The 17,779-nt window shown below is 43.6% G+C and overlaps 2 protein-coding genes and 1 long non-coding RNA gene across 6 annotated transcripts; 1 reads left to right on the plus strand and 2 right to left on the minus strand.

The window, feature by feature from the left end:
• Positions 1 to 1,269: 1,269 nt before the first annotated feature.
• Positions 1,270 to 4,590, minus strand: LOC9267509 (probable cinnamyl alcohol dehydrogenase 5). The gene is made up of 4 exons (XM_015793930.3): positions 4,433 to 4,590; positions 2,955 to 3,068; positions 1,850 to 2,517; positions 1,270 to 1,746 (listed from the first exon to the last, which is right to left on the minus strand). The coding sequence occupies exons 1-4, from the start codon at positions 4,507 to 4,509 to the stop codon at positions 1,697 to 1,699; spliced, it is 909 nt and encodes a 302-aa protein (XP_015649416.1). The 5' UTR covers positions 4,510 to 4,590; the 3' UTR covers positions 1,270 to 1,696.
• Positions 4,591 to 6,532: 1,942 nt separating this feature from the next.
• On the minus strand, positions 6,533 to 10,376 carry LOC9270173 (uncharacterized). Of its 4 annotated transcripts, XR_010734585.1 has the most exons (7): positions 10,080 to 10,376; positions 9,270 to 9,453; positions 8,585 to 8,665; positions 8,204 to 8,345; positions 7,701 to 8,067; positions 7,058 to 7,193; positions 6,533 to 6,866 (listed from the first exon to the last, which is right to left on the minus strand). It is a non-coding gene; the product is annotated as an uncharacterized lncRNA (long non-coding RNA). The 4 variants fall into 4 exon arrangements; XR_010734586.1 differs by lacking the exon at positions 8,585 to 8,665; XR_010734587.1 differs by lacking the exon at positions 7,058 to 7,193.
• Positions 10,377 to 13,438: 3,062 nt separating this feature from the next.
• On the plus strand, positions 13,439 to 15,278 carry LOC4345139 (uncharacterized). Its single transcript, XM_015792619.3, has 4 exons — positions 13,439 to 13,714; positions 14,284 to 14,354; positions 14,478 to 14,712; positions 14,794 to 15,278. The coding sequence occupies exons 1-4, from the start codon at positions 13,541 to 13,543 to the stop codon at positions 14,995 to 14,997; spliced, it is 684 nt and encodes a 227-aa protein (XP_015648105.1). The 5' UTR covers positions 13,439 to 13,540; the 3' UTR covers positions 14,998 to 15,278.
• The last annotated feature ends 2,501 nt before the right edge of the window (positions 15,279 to 17,779 follow it).

The following is a 17,779-nucleotide window of genomic DNA, read 5'->3' on the forward strand; positions in this document are numbered from 1 at the left end:
ATTACTAGTATTGATAGGGCAAGAAGGTATTACATATAGAGGGGTTCTGATGTGAACTGTAACCGAAAATCTTTGGCTGTATCGGGCAAGGTTTGCATACCAAAAAATAAGGGTGGCTTGGGGGTTATAAACCTTTCTATACAGAATCAGGCACTTCTCTTGAAATACCTGGACAAGTTCTATAATAGAAAAAAATCTACCTTGGGTTAATTTAATTTGGAACCCTTATTATGGGAATGGAGTGAGCAATCTCAAAGGTTACTTTTGGTGGAAAGATGTTTGCAAACTGATGGATCTTTCCATGGGCATTGCTAGATGTATGGTGGGTGATGGTGTCGCTTGCTATTTTTGGGAAGATGTTTGAGTGATAAACCTCCTTTGTCTTTCCATATGTAAAGATTATTCTCTTATGTTGCTAATGCAAAGATATCAGTCAGAAATTTTTGATTTGGAGGAAAATTTTCATCTGCCTCTTTTTGCGCAAGCTTTTCAGGAGTTGCAACCCTTGTTAACTCTTTTGGAGAGTGTCAATCTTTCTCAGGATAATGATGTTTGGGTTTACATTTTGGGTAATCTGAAATATTCTTCTCAGAAATTTTATGCCCTTAACTTCAGAGCTTTACAACCACCCTCTCATTTCCTTTGGTTATGGAAGTGCAAAACTACTTCTAAAGTTAAAGTCTTTGGTTGGTTGCTGCTGATGAATAGACTGAATACCTAGATCACAAACATTGTGCGCCACCCAATTGCGATCTTAATTGTGTTCTTTGTTCTGCTCATATTCTGGAAGATCTGTTGCATTTGTTCTTCCAATGGCCTTTTGCTCAATTCTACTAGGCTATGCTGGGTATCTCTCGGGACACTACCCTGCATACAAAGAATAGTTACCAAGGCAAGTGTTTCATGGAGAAGTTTCTATATGGGGCTTGAAACATCTGGAAGCAAAGGAATGGTTCCATTTTTTACTAAAAAATCTCCTCTTTGGAGGCAGCTATTTAAGGGTGATCTCCTCCTTCTGCTGTTTCGTCTTATTGAGAGAGACAAAGATGCAGCTATCAATTGGATTGCTATGTTGTAATATTTTTATACCTCTCTTTTTATTAATAAAATTTATTAACAGTGGGGGCCTCCCCTGCCGTATTTCTTTAAAAAAAGAGAGAGGAAATTATAGTGTAGTTATAGTTTAATTATGCAATGTCTAAACTTTGTACCGTGCTTCATGTAATAGGTAAAGAAATGCTTGATTGATGCTAATTTAGTGTTTAACCATACTGTTTGTTTGCAAAATTACGGGAAATAAAGTCTGAATTAGTTTCATCGATTAACCATGTCGTAGTGTGCAAACAAAATCCTTTGAGGCCTAATCTTTTCTTTGGGTACGTATCCTGTGGTGGAAAAAAATCCGACAGATTTCTGTTCCGTTTTCTGTCGAAAGTTATTTTAAATGTTCATTTTCTAATCAAACGTTCGATTAGACAGTCTGGCCGGTTCCAGAATGGACAGAGAGATAAATTAAGCAGTGACCGGACCGGACGCATCACTCGATGGCGTCCTTGAGGGTGTTGCCGATGTCGATGACGAAGCGGTACCTGACGTCGGCCTTGGCGAGGCGCTCCATGGCCGTGTTCACGTAGTCGGCGCCGATCACCTCGATCTCCGCCGTCACGCCGTGCTTCGCTGCCAGGTCGATCATCTCCTACGTGTCCGCCATGCCGCCGATGCAGCTCCCGGCCAGCGTCTTGTTCGCTGCAACATGCATGCCACAGACAGAATGTAATGGATCACAACACAGAGCAGCTAGCTAGCTAGTAGCTAGCTGTAATGGATCCGGATCAAATTAAGCACTTACAAGCAACCAGAGCGAAGGGAGGGATCTCCATGGGCTTCTCCGGCAGGCCGACGAGGATCATCTTCCCGTTGGGCTTCAGCAGACCCAGCAGCGGCGCGATCGGAATGTTGGCAGACACCGTGTTGATGATGCCGTCCATGGTGCCCGTCGCGGCATTCATCTCGTCGGCATTCTTGGAGACGACGAACGCGTCGGCGCCGAGCCGCTCCAGCGCCTCCTGCCTCTTCCCCGGCGACGAGCTGATCACCGTCACCGTCATCCCGAACGCCTTGGCGAACTTCACCGCGACGTGGCCGAGCCCGCCGAGGCCAAGCACGCCGACGTGCTTGCTGGGGACGTTCAGGCCGTGGTACTTCATGGGGCTGTACACGGTGATGCCGGCGCAGAGCAGCGGCGCGCCCTTGTCCAGCGGCATGGCCTCCGGGAACCTGACCACGAAGCGCTCGTGCACCACCACCATGCTCGAGTAGCCGCCGTAGGTGACGGTGCCGTCCTTGTCGACGGAGTTGTAGGTGAAGATCACGCCTGGGCAGTGGTTCTCCAACCCCTGGTTGCAGCTGTCGCAGGAGTGGCACGAGTTCACCATGCACCCGACGCCCACCTTGTCGCCGCCCTTGAACTTGGTCACGTTCTTGCCGGCCTCCGTCACCACGCCGGCGATCTCGTGCCTGCGCCATCGAGTGCATGTTTGTTTGATCAGAATTAATTCAGAATAATGCATCGTACTCCCTCCATTCCAAATTGATCTACATATAGTTTTTTTTTAAGGTTATTCCTAAATTATCTGCATATTTGTATTTATTCATTAAGTCTATTCGTTATTTATGCATTGGAGTAAATGGGCATTGATGCGTGCATCCATGCACATGGATGCACACAAGTATTTATAACACACATGCAATATCTTAATTTGCTATTAGTTAGAAAATAGTGGTGATGGTACATGCATCGAGTTTGTTGTTAGAGTAAATATAGTATGAGAGAGTTATTAATTTTTCTTGGTTTTTGTGTACCTATAAAATATGTAGATCAATTTGGAATAGAGGGAGTATGTAACAACGTACAAAACCTGTTTGTAAAGCTAGCTTGCTTAATTAATAATTACCCAGGAACAAGTGGGTAGGTGGCGTTCTTCCACTCGTTCTTGATGCTGTGCAGGTCGGAGTGGCAGATCCCACAGTAAAGAATCTTTATCACCACATCATCATCTCCAGTGCTCCTACAGATTTTCAAGTAATTAGCACAAACGCTATTTATATTGTTGATTAAAGAAAAACTCTACGCACAGGCACCAACTACTAGACGGCGCGTCTTTTGTAAAACTTTGTTCATCATTATTTTCTTTGTATGTTCTTAAATCATTTTTCAGCTTTTCAATATCAATATTATTATTTATGCTCTCAAATTATTATCATCTTTAAAACGAGGCCTAAAAACGTACTCAATCTAAACTCTGGCATAAAAGGCAAATCGTATATGGCTAGGAATTATACAGATTGTGACAATAGTCGAAGAAATACAACCCATCACACGGTAAAGTCCTAGGTGCAACGCTACCAGTGCACTAGATATGAACAGAGAGACAATGGCCAATTACTGTGCATATACAGTTGTACTCAACACATCGTACCTCTAAAAGTCCAAACAGTACGTACTACAGAAAATGACAGATCCAAGAGACCAAGACTACGAGGTGATCGATCTGATCACGTAATCACAAACAATGCGGTTTGGATTATGTGTCAACATAAGCCTCCCGGTGCATGTACCTCACAAAAGAACAGTGCAAAACCACATGTTGATCGATTTTGGTGTGTAATAGGTTGGACTGCCACTAGATCGACAAATTAAACCGTCGCATGAAGGGACGTACGTGATAGTATCATCCTACTATGCATGCACCCTAAACAGCAGTACGACTACCTACCTACCTATCTACTAGTATCTATCTATCTATATCATATATTATTCTGATTATTTTCTAGGACAAACAGTACTAAAATATAATTAAGTTGTTGCTGAAATAAGTTTATTTCCTATAAATTAATTTGTGTGATGCCAAGAAATTAATCCCAAGGTCAGAACCTGGATTGGATATTTTTGTTTCCGTCGCAAAATATAACATAGCCTTTAAAATTTATCCCAAAATACAATTTCTCCACCAACAATCCTTTATCAACCAATTATAACCCTTCACCATTTAATTTCCCCATGTACCTGCACTTCTTAATCAATAATAACCTTCCACCATTTAATTCTATGTGCCCAAATCTAGATGGAGGTAGTACCATGTACTACGACATGTCGGCAAAATCGAACGAAACAAGCCTGAACAGAATCATGAACTATCATGAATATCGATGGGAATAGAGGTTTCAACAGAATCATCCATCTCCACGCACGCCAACGCCGCCGCCGCTGCCGTGCTCACGAACGGTATTCCCTACTCGGTCCGGCGCCGGCGCCGCTCACGAACGGCATCACGTGTACGAACGGAACAGCGCTAGCTAGCCCCTCGCAACATTACACTACTATCTAGAGAACCCTATCTAGATATATATAGGAGTATAATTGAAGTTTCACCTGCGGGAGATGGTGAGCGGGGAGAGGTGGCCGGACGCGTCGCGCGCTGCCAGCCCCGCCGCCGCCGTGGGAGCCATCGATCGATCGAGAAGACAGCAAGAGAGAAACCGACCCGATCCGATGTCATCGTGTTCGTGCTTGCCGGGCGGTGAGATCAGAATCCGGCGTGTTTTATAGCCTCGCGCGCTAGATGCGCTCTCTCCCGCGCAGGCCCCACAGCCCCGATCGATCTGCGCCGTATGTGGGCCGCGCGAGCCCAGCAACGCTCCAGATGAGAATTTTTAAAATTTTTAATTTTACTAGAAAAAATACACGTGTGTTGCAATGGGTGAAGATTATTTTAATCTTATTATTATATCGAGTTAAGATGAAATTCACTGTGTTAAATTCGCTTGGATATATATTTTGTTAGAAAATCATGAGCTGCAATTAGGTGTCCGAACGTCTCAAGTTAGTAGTATGTGAGTTTTTAAAGAGATTTCTTGTACGATTTCTTCTGTATTTTTAAAAGCGAACGAATTTAAAAACTGACTCAAATACGGATTTGTATTTCTAAAATCAAACGGATTTAAGAACCGACTCATACGCGGATGACGTACTGACAAAAACATTTTTAATTTTTATAATAGTAGAGATAGAGATATAATAGTAAAGATAAAGATATATGTGCGCAGTAGCTTGATTGAATATTTCTCTGATTAGGTTTTTGTATTTCTCTTGGCAACCGTCATCGATCGGCTGTTGTTGCTGATCGTCTTGCTGCACGCGTGGATATTCAATATGTGGGTAGTAATAGATCTCGGCTTTGATATCGCTCCTGAACTTTTTTTTTAATTTTTTTGGAACACGTATACACAGCAGACCGTATTGAATTGAGTTTCTGATGAACACGGTAGGAATTCTTCTCGATACAGTGTGTGCGTGTAGAGAATAATCAACAATGGTACGTCGTGCTGCTTGCCTCGGCGCACGGCAACACACCTGACTGCTGCTGGTTGGTGTTGATATAGGTGCGCAACAGCAGGTCCCAAACCGTGTTGCCCAACAGACCGTATCGGCAAGATGACAACCTCGCGGAGGCGGTTGGTTTGTGACAATGCACAGGACAAAACGCAATCGGCCAAAGGCACGATCCGAACATGCAAATTTTCTTATGGAAAATCTAATGTTTAAAGCTCGTACATGTTGGACACATAAAATAGTTAAATTGGCAGTGATTATATGCGAGGCCGATTCGAACACGATGACTTACCAAGCCACCGGCAAAAACATTTTCAATTTTTATAACAGTAGAGACTAGAAAAGATGTCCGTGCGTTGCAACGGGTGAATGCTATTTAAATCTTATTATTGTTATACGGTTTAGCTAAGGTGAAATTTACTGTGAGAATTCGTTTGGATATTTTTTTTAGAAAATCATGAGCTGCAATTAAGAGTTCGACACTCATCTCAAGTTAGCATGCGTGTTTTTTAAAAAGATTCTTATACGACCCCTTTTTATTTCCAAAAGCAAACGAACTTAAAATCCAACTTAAGCATAGATCTGTATTTTCAAAAGCGAACGAACTTAAAATCCATCTCAAACACGGATCAGTATTTCCAAAAGCGAACAAACTTAAAAACCGACTCAAACACGGATGACGTACCAGAATACCGGCAAAAACATTGTTAATTTTTATAATAGTAGAGACTAGAAAAAATACCAGTGCGTTGTAACGGGTAAATACTATTTTAATTTTATCATTCTTATACGGTTTAGTTAGGGTAAAATTCATTTTGGGAATTCGTATGAATATTTTTTTTAAAGAAAATCGTGGGCTGCAATTATGAGTTTGTATTTCATCTCAAGTAATGTGAGTTTTTTTATTAAGATTTCTTATACAACTCCTTTTGTATTTTCAAAAGCAAACAAGACTAAAATGCAACTCAAACACAGATATGTCTTCCCAAAAACGGACGGACTTAAAAACGACTCAAACACAGTTGATGTACCAAAATACCGACAAAAATATCTTCAATTTTTATAATAAGTAGGGATTTATTAAAATACTAGTTAGGTGCCCGTGCGTTGCAACAGGAAAAAAACTATAGCACGAAACAATACATCAAATATTTTTAATATGTTTAAAGTAGAAAGTGTCAATAGATGCATGTTGCACCATAAAGTACATCAAAAAATATTTGTGCAGCAATTCACGGGAAATGAATACAATGCCCTATTTTAGACATCATCCCAAGGCATTTCTACACATGATTTTCTCACAATTGATCAACACCCAAACTCTCTTTGAACATGGCTCTAAAGATGAACCACACTCACTTCGTTGTGCAAAGCACAACTGCATAGGAGGCAGTTAGCACATATGCCCGTACTGATCCAGCTCACAGAAACTGCCCGATCTATTATGTTTCCTTTGGAAAACAATATGTCAATCCTATAGAAGTGGAGAAAAATAATTGTAAATAATATATGTAAGAAACAAATTATTTTTTTTGCTCATTTACATAGTAGGTGGCACGGAAATATATAAGAATGCGTAAAAACAATTTATATTGATGTGTATATAATCGGATGTACCGAAATATATAAAAATGTGTACATAATCAGATGGTGGAAAGGGCGTACTTGCAGCACATCATCTTCAACTCATTGTACTTAGCATGCGGATGAGGAGGTTGCACAACCAATTATAAGTGATGCACTGCATATGTACTTTTTCATCTCTCTGACAAGGCCACGCAAAAGCTTGGCCCTAATTGCACTGATGAATAAAAGGCAAGGACGCAAGGTAACCAAATCTAGAACCACTAATAAACAATATCCTTATTTGTTAAAAGATCAGAAAGTAAATTATACTCATAATAATAGTTCAGTTCTTCAGTAATTTATCTCCAAGATTCAGTCTCACTATATTTCACAATGTTGTTAAGGTTTAATTTCTTCAGACCCTGAGATCAAGTATAATTAATTTCTTAGATCTTATAAAGCACCCATGGATCAAAATATCAGTATTACTTAGATCTTGTAGTGACATGCCAGAATAATATATTCATAAAAATAGGCCAACATTGATTATATTTTAGTGCAATGAAATAAAATATTCAATGTCCTATAGTTATATTATATATAGAGCAGGTGATGCATAGTTAATTAATGTCTTTCCTATTAAGTTATCAGAAAATTTAACAAAAGAATACTGGAAACTGGAAAAGGGTTTCATGGATAATGCACCAATTAAAAAAAAACTCGAAGTCAGCTGTTACCTTACCTGAATCGGAATGCAAATCAAGCCCTGCTTCTTGTTGCTTAATTGCAAAATATAGGCTTCTGTGAGCCTTTTGAGCCAAGGAATCAAAGTAAGAGGAAATTATGTATATGTAGGTCCAGAGTTAAATGAACACAGTTATTCAACCGATGTGTCATGTGCTATCAACGAGCATGAGCTGAACTCAAATCTTACAGATCATCAATCCAAAATACTTGCTGCATCTTGCTTAATGTATAGCCAAAAGTCTGCACAGCGTAATAACTTGTGCTAGGGTGTCAGGAAAGTGCACGAGTCTCCTTATGGATGGAAGTTAAAGAGACATTAACTGGGATTCTTCATGTGCTCAGCCTGCAAAACGCATACGTCCCTGCCATTGCAAAAACGACAAACAAAATATTCAGAACCAAAGTGGATCATTCGGCCATCTTGGCCAAAACATGAACATGTTTGGAATGACAATTTTCAAGAACAATGGAAGTCAGTAAGATAGGAGAATATCTTACCTGCACTTCAATAACTTCAATGCTAAACTCAGCTGCATAACCTTCCTGGCTAATTAGATGAGCGCATCTTCTATGCTCTTCCAGTTCAGCTTTCCCTTTTCAAACAAGGTCTTTCATCTTACTTGCCTTCAGTTGTTCGAACCTTAACAATGAAAAACAATGCATATGCCACACATATTGATTAACTTTAGTACATTGTACCCAAATACTCGCTGCCAAACAATATTACCAAAAATTACCTTGTCATTCATGAAATGTGTTTAGAGAACATGTGCATAATGACAGGTACCGTCATTCATATTTATTTACTCCACTACTGAACAGTAATTTTGTAAATTATTTAAGAAACATATGCATATATGAGGGATGAAAGAGAACAACCGAATTTGCATTCTCCAACTGATTTTGCATATCCTGAAGTATATTATCTTGGGGTGGCCATTCGCACATAATATCTCATATCTACATTATTGAAAGTGTATCTGAGAATATTTGGAAATAAGAAATTATTCCGAGAAGATACTTTTAAAAGAATGATAGTATACTGCATGCAACATCATATTGCACAGTGCCCCCATACACACTGCAGGATACCTAAGATTTTCACTAATTTGACTTCCATGGCGCTCCCTTTATTTTTGAACATTTAGAAGTTAAACTATTCAAGGAATTTGATTACTCTCAGATCAATGTTCGGGGCAGCAGAAAATGGCACACATGTAAAAATATATAGAAACATATCAAACTCTCTGAAGGCACCACAAGAAAAACATTTTAATCGCTCACCAGGCAATTTCAGAAATGTTTACACTTGTAAAGACTTCATATATTTTTTTTTTGTAAAGGCTTTAAGTGTGCTTTTTTTTCGCTAATGTTGATAGAGATAGCTTTTCTTGAGCTCATTTTTGTTGTACTCACAGCACACAAATAGTCATTTTGTTTAAAAATTCAGAACTATATCTAATAGATGGGAGAACCAGTGACATATATGTTGATCGGTTGATTTCAATTGGTGAGGCACTGTTGCTCTAAAATCAGGTTGGAAGTTGAAAGAAGTGATTCTCACAAGTGAATCAAGCATTTGCGCCGCTATCTCGTGGTAGACTGAAGAATGATGGCCTGTCTTCAGTCTGCAACTCTGCATGCATGCTGCATCCATGGTCTTCACTCTGCGAACAAAATAGGCCGATAATGCTTGCTACAGTACTGTTTAGTCCCAAGCACTCAACTAAAACCTGGAGAAATTCCACCTAGAAAGTAAAGTAGATATAATTTAGGAATATAATTCACCATGAAATTTCAAACAGCACGAGGAAAAAGGCCTGACCACAAATCAAGCAAACAGGGAAAAAGAAAAACTGACAGAAAAAAGGGAGTACTCCTAGATCACTCGGCATGGTAGCACCAAGACACGCTATTGTTCTCATGGCGAGCGGAGGCGGCTGCAATCGCACATACGGTGCTCGAGGTAGCGACGGCGCCCGCGTGTGATGCAACGCATATGGCACCGTCTCTCCTCCTCCTCCTCCTCCTCTTTCAAGGACTCCACGGCGACCTCTGGCCGGCCCTCTAGGGAGGCAGCGACCTCGGAGAAGGTGGAACCGGCGCAAGGTTTAAAGGCGACAGGTCAGCGAGGCGCGGCAGCGGGGGGAGCGGGAGGAAGTGGGGTCTCGTGCGACGTGCGGTGGCGCTTGAGGGTGGAAGCGGCGGCGGGTCAGGGAGGCACGGCGAGGAGGAGGAGGAGGAGGAGGACGAGGGGTCCTCTGTCTCCAGCACAAGCAGGTCGTGGCGCCATCCCCAGTTTGTTCGCTTTGCTAATAAACGCATTTGGCACATTTGGATCCATCTTGAGGAGAAGGAGAAGACATCAAACTACCAAGGGATGACGGCGGCGTCGTGGATGCGGGCGCCGACAGTGGCGGCGAGGAGCAGATCGGCAAGGTAGGTGTGTGCGACGAACTGGCGACGGGAGGGCTTCCGGGGATCTGTCGAGGGCGAGCCGGCGTGATGGAGACCGTGAGGCGCGACGGGAGGGCTTCAAGCGGCGGGGATGGGTCGAGGGAGACCGGGAGGCGGGAGCTGGGGAGGGGTCAGCGGCGCCGGGGGTGGAAGAGTGGAGCGGGCGCGGCGATGTGGGGATGCGCGAAGATGGATTGGGGGCTTCTGTTGCGCTGATTTCGGATCGCTTCTGTTGCGCGTCGCTGTGAAGCGTTCGTTTTTTTTTTTTCACGGTCACGTGTCTACGTTTTTAAGTTGGATCATGAGTCTACATTAGCTTCACCATCACCACTACAGATCTTTTAAGTAGTAGAATTGTTGTGGCTCTATGGTTTTAAGCGGTAAAGTTAGGCTCGTCTCAACGGGAATTAGAAAACCAGCGAGTTTCCGAACCTCGGGTGAAAATTTTCTTCTCTCTTGTCTCATTTATTTATTGTATTTACCTGTGTGCAATTTACATTCATAATGACGTACTTGAGACCCTATCACCTTAGGATTGTAAAACATAACCTAGTTGCTTAGTTAGTCTTACCCTTCACCAAGCCTAGCAACTCAGGTTAGTTTTAATTAGGCGCTATTTATTTTTAGGGTAATTTGGAACCATGCCATTATAATTTTGCAAAGTTTGAGATATGTCATCGGTATCTCAATGACATGTAGGACCCACATGAGTCAATGGCATGTGGGTCAGGATGGCATATCTCGATTTTGCAAAATTATAATGGCATGGTTCCAATTTTCTCTTATTTTTAATATCGTCTATTCACCCCCTTCTAGTCGACATCTCGATCCTACAACTACGTCGATTAAAATAATGTATTCATTCTGACAAGGTGATAGGGGGCACAACTATTTACACGGAGTGACCAAATCGCTATCGTTTCTCTTCCATTCTTCTTCCCCCCCACCCCAGTGTTGACGGAACAGAGGAGTCAGCATCGAGGTGGTGGCCTAGAGGGGGGCTTTTAACTATTTGCCACTCTTACGAATGTTGCTTAACGATTTGTCACTAGGCCCAGATGTCATAAACACATGAGGGCCCACATGTCATTGACAGGGTGTGGCAAATAGTTAATTGCCATATCACAAGAGTGGCAAATAGTTAAATTTCCCGCCTGGAGGAGGTGGGGTGGCAGATCCGTGGGCGAAGCCTCTCCCGCGTCATCGACACACTACCTCGCGTTGTGGGCGCATCAATAACAACCACCGCTGCTAACTTTGGTCTGTGCACTGCATGCCTCTGACGGGCCCCTCTTCGCCGCGTTTGCAAGGGCCGCCTTCGGGTACGCCGTCCTTTTGATGCAAACCATTCAGGCTAGGCTTCGCCAGCTCTAAATCAGTCTTGGCAGCACGGCGTCGTCTTCTTCCGCCTCCATCACCGCATGGCACCCTAGCTCTGCCTAGCACTCCTTGCCACCGCTTCTCCGGATCGAGGATAATACCGCCTTCTCCGTCATCCTCTTCAGTTCCAATTCCGGCCAGCGCCCTCTCTTGCAACCGCGCCATCAACCGGCTCATCCTCGGCTTCCACACAGACCCCATCGACCACCCCACCAGCTCACCACTCGACGTGTCGATCTTCTTCACCCCGACTCGTCCATGTCGCTCCACCTCGCCTCCTCCAAGCCACCTTGAATCCACCTCGATATCGGCTCCCAGAAAGGGGAAATGAGAAAGAGGGAAATGAGAAAGAGGAAGAAGATGACAAATGGGGCTAGAGGTACTTTGACCTTTCACGATGTTTATCTCTCTTAGTGAACTGAAAATTAATATTTTAATGTGGACGGGATACAACAGCAAATAATCACATGTTGGATGTGTCTTTTTCCAAAGATCGATTTTTACCATGTTCTAGAGCTAAAACTATGAAATCACGATTTACCTAATATCATACAGTAAAATTTACCTAATATGATACAGTACTTTATATTATGCATACGAAAGCACCGGGCAGACAGATGCAACGAGCAAACCACAGGACCACAAAGTCCACAGCATCTTATCTCTACACGTCCCAGTCACCCACCCCACCTATCATCGTTTCATCGCCATCTTCATCTCACACAAGAATTCTCCTCTCTTCCCAAATCCCCCATCTTAAAAACGAGCGGAGGCGACCGTGTCAACGGCAGGGAGAGAAACCCAGGTAGGTTTGTTGTTTGTTTGGGAATGGGATGGCAATCTCGCCATTTCACTCGCAGCCACAGCCACAACAACATCAGCAAGCAAACAGCAACGCCGCAGAGCCTCTGCAAGACGCACACACGCCGTTGTACACCAACCGCACGCACTGGCCCATCCGCCTCTACGGTCTGCGCCATCCATCATCTCCTCCTCCTCCTCCGCCCACACTATCAAAGCATCAAATGCGTGCAAACTGCAAACGCCATCATATCATCCTCCTCCCAACCACTGCAACGCTTGTAGTATGCTGGGCTGCTGCCACCACCCACTCGCACAAGACCCGGGAGCGTTCGGCCTCTCTCTCAAGAGGACAGCAAGAAAGCGAAACGAAAGAATCAAAAGAATGGATCCATGGAGCCACCCAGCCATGGACGCCAGGAGAGAGAGACGTACACACACACACATCCATGTCCATGTCCATGTCCCGTATCGTCATCTCGCTTTTTTTTCCCTATGGACCATGACATCTGTGTACACAGAGAGAGGGGGTAGCTGCAGCAGCATTCACTCATGGTGGACACCTCTGACCTCTCAACCCCAACGGATTCCAAGAATGCCCCCCCTCTCTCTTCTCCTCTCCTTGGTCTTGGAGACGGAGCTGGACCGACGACGAAGCCAACGCTGCAGACAGCAGCAGCAGCAGCAGCAAGCAAGCGCCCCACTACCACTCCATTACCTGATTACCACATGCGCCACGCCATTACCACCACCCACCCTCCCTCCCTCTCCGCTACCACCGCTACTACTACAAGTCTAGAGAGAGAAACACATGAGAGATTGTTTGGTTTGGTTTGGTTGGTGTTCCCTTGCTCTCTCTCTCTATCTTGCCGTCCAGTCCGTCTACTCTAGCACCATCCATGACCATGCATGGGCCTTTTCGGGTTTTTTTGGCACCACATCCATGGGTCTCCTTCACACCTCACCACGGCGCCGCAGCTGCAGCCAGCCAGCAGCGAGAGCACCAAGAAGCAGCGGCCGCAAGAAACTTCCCTCCCCACGTCCACCTTCCCCTCCTCCTTTATTTCTATATTGTCTTCTTCTTCCTCCTCCCTTGCTTGTTCCTATCTCCTTCTACCTCTCTCTCTCCCTGGCTTTCTTGGTCTCCTGCTCTTGCGGGGCGTTTGTTGGTTTCTTCGCGGGTGAGGTGAGGCGGACATGAAGAAGGCTAAGGTGGTGTTGGCTCAGCCGGCGGCGAGGGCGCCGCCGTCGCCGCTGCTGCCGAGGGCGCCGGGGCACAGCCGTGGCGGCGGCGTTGGTGGCGGGGAAGAGGCGTACAGGGCGAGGGCCAAGTACAAGAATCTTCTCCAGGACTACAAGGAGCTCCTCGAGGTGGGTGGGTGGGTGGGTGGATTCATGGCGTTTCTTGGAGTCATGCCGTCGTGGTTGGCTTCGCCGATCTGATCTTGATTTTTGGGGGTTTTGCGATTTTTCGATCGGTTTCTCTCCGGAAGGGGGTTTTGTGATGTTTGATTTTCCTCTCGGTATTTGGGGATTTTGTGATTCCGATTGGATCTTGGCGGCTTTGTTTCTTGATCGATTTTATTTTCGGTGTTCTTGGTTTTCTGATTATTCGAGGGGTTTTCTTGGTGTATTTTGTGGATCTGGATTTTTTTTTACTTGTGACAATATTTTGGGTTAGATCTGTGGGGTTCTGAAATTTATTATCCTTCTTCTCCTAATATTGAATGAATTAGCATGTTTTGATATGTTCCAAGTCAGCTAATAAGTGTATCAGTTCATTCTGGTTCGTAGTTAAACTTTCTTCCAAGGATCGCAACTCTCTTAATCTAGGAGGATTTCCACAAATGTGGTTCTTGCAAGTTTGATGGTGTTTAGTGTCCATCTCAGTTACTTCTATTATGATGTTTGCTGATGATTAGCTGTGTTGGGTTACCCAGGAAACTGAAGCAAAGAAGAAGAGATTACAGATGGAGAAGCTCAAGAAACAGAGGCTTTTGGCTGAAGTCAAGTAAGGGCCTGAACTCATCATCTTCTCCAGTGTGATTTACATGCCTGGATGATTATGCTCTACGACAATGCAAACATGTTGATATTGTCTCATTATCCTGCGCATAATTGTGCCGCGCTGTAGGTTTTTGCGGAAAAGGTACAAATCCATGTCCGAAAATCCATCCCAGACGTTTGTCTATAGAGTAAAGAATCCGGCATTGCCGCCCACATTGCGGCAACCTGGTTGGTCTCATGGTGAAGAGTACCACACGGTTCGGGCTATCGGAAGCTCTAGCAAAGGCCCATCGGCGCACCGGAGGCTGAATGCTGCTCCAAGAGCATCTCCGGTGATTGACCTCAACGAGGCCTGCGAGCCGGTAATATTTGGGGCGAACTCGGTTAAGTTCCGTTATCTGAAGAAATTATCATCTGAATGTGGTTGAATTTGCTCTTTCCAGAGTTCAGAAGAGATGGAGGAGCTTCATGGTTACCAGGAACCTGTTAGGGTTGGCAGGGTCATGAGGTACCCAATGGAGGGTGATTTTGCCGCCGGTCCTAGTGATGCGAAAATGGCGGCATTCTGGGATGTCCGGAACGCCGCCTCCTCCCGAGCTGGGAAGAGGAAGATATCATGGCAGGATCAGTTAGCTCTCAGAGTATAGGTTAATAATAACAGTGTTGAGATAGTTGGGAAGAGGAACTGAATTTCGTTCATCCCTGTTCCTCGAGTTGTAAAAGAATCCTTAAGAGGAATCGGTGGATGGGTGTAATGCTCCTGGCACTTGTTGAGATCGTAGTCGTGTATAATCAATCACTTGTCTGTTTTGTTAGCGTGAATGCCATCTCAACAACTACTCTAGGGCTAATAGTATTTGAGCAAATGAATAATTAATACAAATGCTGTCTGATGCCTTGTAGTAGGTGCTGCAGCTGCATATGTTTATATTCTTGTAGAGCTGTAATTCATTCTTGAGCTCAATCTTGTTTTATGTAGACACTAGGGAATAGAATGGAAGTCATGGAACCCATCACCATTGTAGATTATATCCATGTGTGAATATTACTATAGTAATGTCAGCATATATGTTCACTCCATAGTGATGTTTTATATTTCTGGTAGTGGCTAATTGGCTACTGTGATGCAATGCCATGCTAGTTCTGGCAGCCATATGTGTTCTTTTTCCTGGTCTTTCATTAAGAATTAGTATTACAGTAAGATGCAGCAGTACAACTGTGGTGCTGGTTAAAACTGATGTTTAGGTAGTGTAGTTCAGCAGGATTCTAACCCCAGGAATACTGGTTCTCTGCTGATGGGTTCGCATGTGGTGGCATTATGATTTATGGCTGCTTCTACAAGTTTGTCTCATCTTGTCGCCATGATTTCGGGCAAGAGATTATTGCAATTGAAGACTCATGTCACCTACTATCATGCTGTTCCTCTCGTGTTGCTGGAATCAGTGGTAGATGCAATTCTAGTTTCAATCCTGATCCTCTCTGCAGTACTGCTCGCTATTATATGGGTTTGAGGGTCTGTGGGGCCTATAAGTCAGTGAGCCTCATTCCTATAATAAATTAATCAAAGGTAAGATGTGATATACAATTAGAATAATTTTGGATTGATTTATTTTAGTACTGAGAAACCGTATTGGACGGCATAATCATTTGACGATTATCTTAAGACATCGCCATCAATGAATTATTCGACGATGAATGGAGAATGTGCAGATTTTATCGACTCATGTAGGCTGTGTTTAGATCCAGGGTAAAAGTGTCACATCAGATATACGGATACACATTTGAAGTATTAAACGTAGTCTAATAACAAAACAAAATAGAGATTCCGCCTGTAAACTGCGAGACAAATTTATTAAGCCTAATTAATCCGTCATTAGCAAATGTTAACTGTAACACCACATTGTTAAATCATTGTGCAATTAGGCTTAAAAGATTCTTCTTGTAATTTACATGCAATCTGTGTAACTATTTTTTTCTATATTTAATACTTTATACATGTGTCTAAACATTCGATGTGACATGATAAAAAAATTTTGCGTGGTAACTAAACAGGGCCTTAGTAGCACATAATAGTGAATCATGGAACAATATCCACAAACACAATTTAAAACGAGCACTTTCGATTGACAGACATCTCACAATTAGAAACAAGTAATTTACTTCCACCGGCATTATCCCCAACCAAATGGCCTAGTGCGCCGCCACACGTCCAGACTATCGCAGATGGCCAGAAATCCATCCCAACAAGACAAACAGTATGGCTCTGTTTAGGGTGTGCTTAGTTCGTACCAAAATTAAAAGTTTGGTTGAAATTAGAACGATGTGATGGAAAAGTTGGAAGTTTGTGTGTGTATGAAAGTTTTGATGTGATGAAAAAGTTGGAAGTTTGAAGAAAAAGTTTGGGCCTTAGATCTCTAGCAAAATTTTTCACCCTGTCACATCGAATGTTGGACACATGCATGGAGTATTAAATATAAATGGAAAAGATAACTAATTATATAGATTGCCGTGTAAATTGAGAGACGAATATTTTAAGCCTAATTGCTCCATTATCTAACAATATGGTGCTACATTAAACATTTGCTAATGACGGATTAATTAGGCTTAATAAATTTGTCTCACAATTTACAGGCAGATTATGTAATTTGTTTTATTATTAGTTTATGTTTAATACTTTAAATATATGTCCGTATATCCGATGTGACACGCCAAAACTTTACACCCCTGATCTAAACACAGCCTATATCACCGGAACTAAACGATCACATTAGTCATCTTAACATGAGACGATCAAGGAATCATCACGAAACTATTTTAAACTCTCGAAAAGAAAATTCTCTCGTTATATGTTATCCAAACAGTTTAAAAAAAAGATATATTAATATATGATAAATCACTCCATAAACAATACAAGATCGTATTTAAATTTTGGAAATAGTACGAATTACCCCCTGAACAATTGCGGTCAGCCGAATTACCCCCTAAACCCGAAAACCAGTCATTGCTCACCCTGAACTTTCAATACCGGACGAATTACCCTCTCAATCTAATTCAGAGCGGTTTTGTCCTACGTGGTGTACGCGTGGCAATCTGGTCAGCATTTTCTTTCTAAAAAATTGTGGGACCCACCTGTCATACCTCTCCTTCCTCTCTTCCTCTCTCTCTCTATCTTCACTCTCTCTCTCTGCACGGTGACGGGGAGCGCGAGCGGCGCGTGGGGGCGGACTGGCGGTGGGCTGGCGGCGAGCGGCGCGCGGGGCCGGACTGGCGGTGGGCGGCGGCGCGAGCGGCGGAGGACGGCGGTGGGCTGGCGGTGAGCGGCGCGCGGGGGCGAACTGGCTGCGAGCGGCGGCGCCAGCGGCGGTGGACGGCGGTGGGCTGGCGGCGAGCGGCGCGTGGGGGCGGACTGGCGGTGGGTAACGGCGCGAG

Source organism: Oryza sativa, chromosome 8 (assembly GCF_034140825.1).
Source record: "Oryza sativa Japonica Group chromosome 8, ASM3414082v1".
NCBI classification, from domain to species: domain Eukaryota; kingdom Viridiplantae; phylum Streptophyta; class Magnoliopsida; order Poales; family Poaceae; genus Oryza; species Oryza sativa.

Bases quoted from the DNA above. Each gene is read 5' to 3' on its own strand.
- LOC9267509 (XM_015793930.3), bottom strand. From the start codon at position 4,509: ATGGCTCCCACGGCGGCGGCGGGGCTGGCAGCGCGCGACGCGTCCGGC. The intron at 3,069-4,432 runs GTGAAACTTCAA...GAAAATCTGTAG, and splicing joins CCGCTCACCATCTCCCGCAG to GAGCACTGGAGATGATGATG. The intron at 2,518-2,954 runs GTAATTATTAAT...TCGATGGCGCAG, and splicing joins ACCTACCCACTTGTTCCTGG to GCACGAGATCGCCGGCGTGG.
- LOC4345139 (XM_015792619.3), top strand. From the start codon at position 13,541: ATGAAGAAGGCTAAGGTGGTGTTGGCTCAGCCGGCGGCGAGGGCGCCG. The intron at 14,355-14,477 runs GTAAGGGCCTGA...GCCGCGCTGTAG, and splicing joins AGGCTTTTGGCTGAAGTCAA to GTTTTTGCGGAAAAGGTACA. The intron at 14,713-14,793 runs GTAATATTTGGG...TGCTCTTTCCAG, and splicing joins TCAACGAGGCCTGCGAGCCG to AGTTCAGAAGAGATGGAGGA.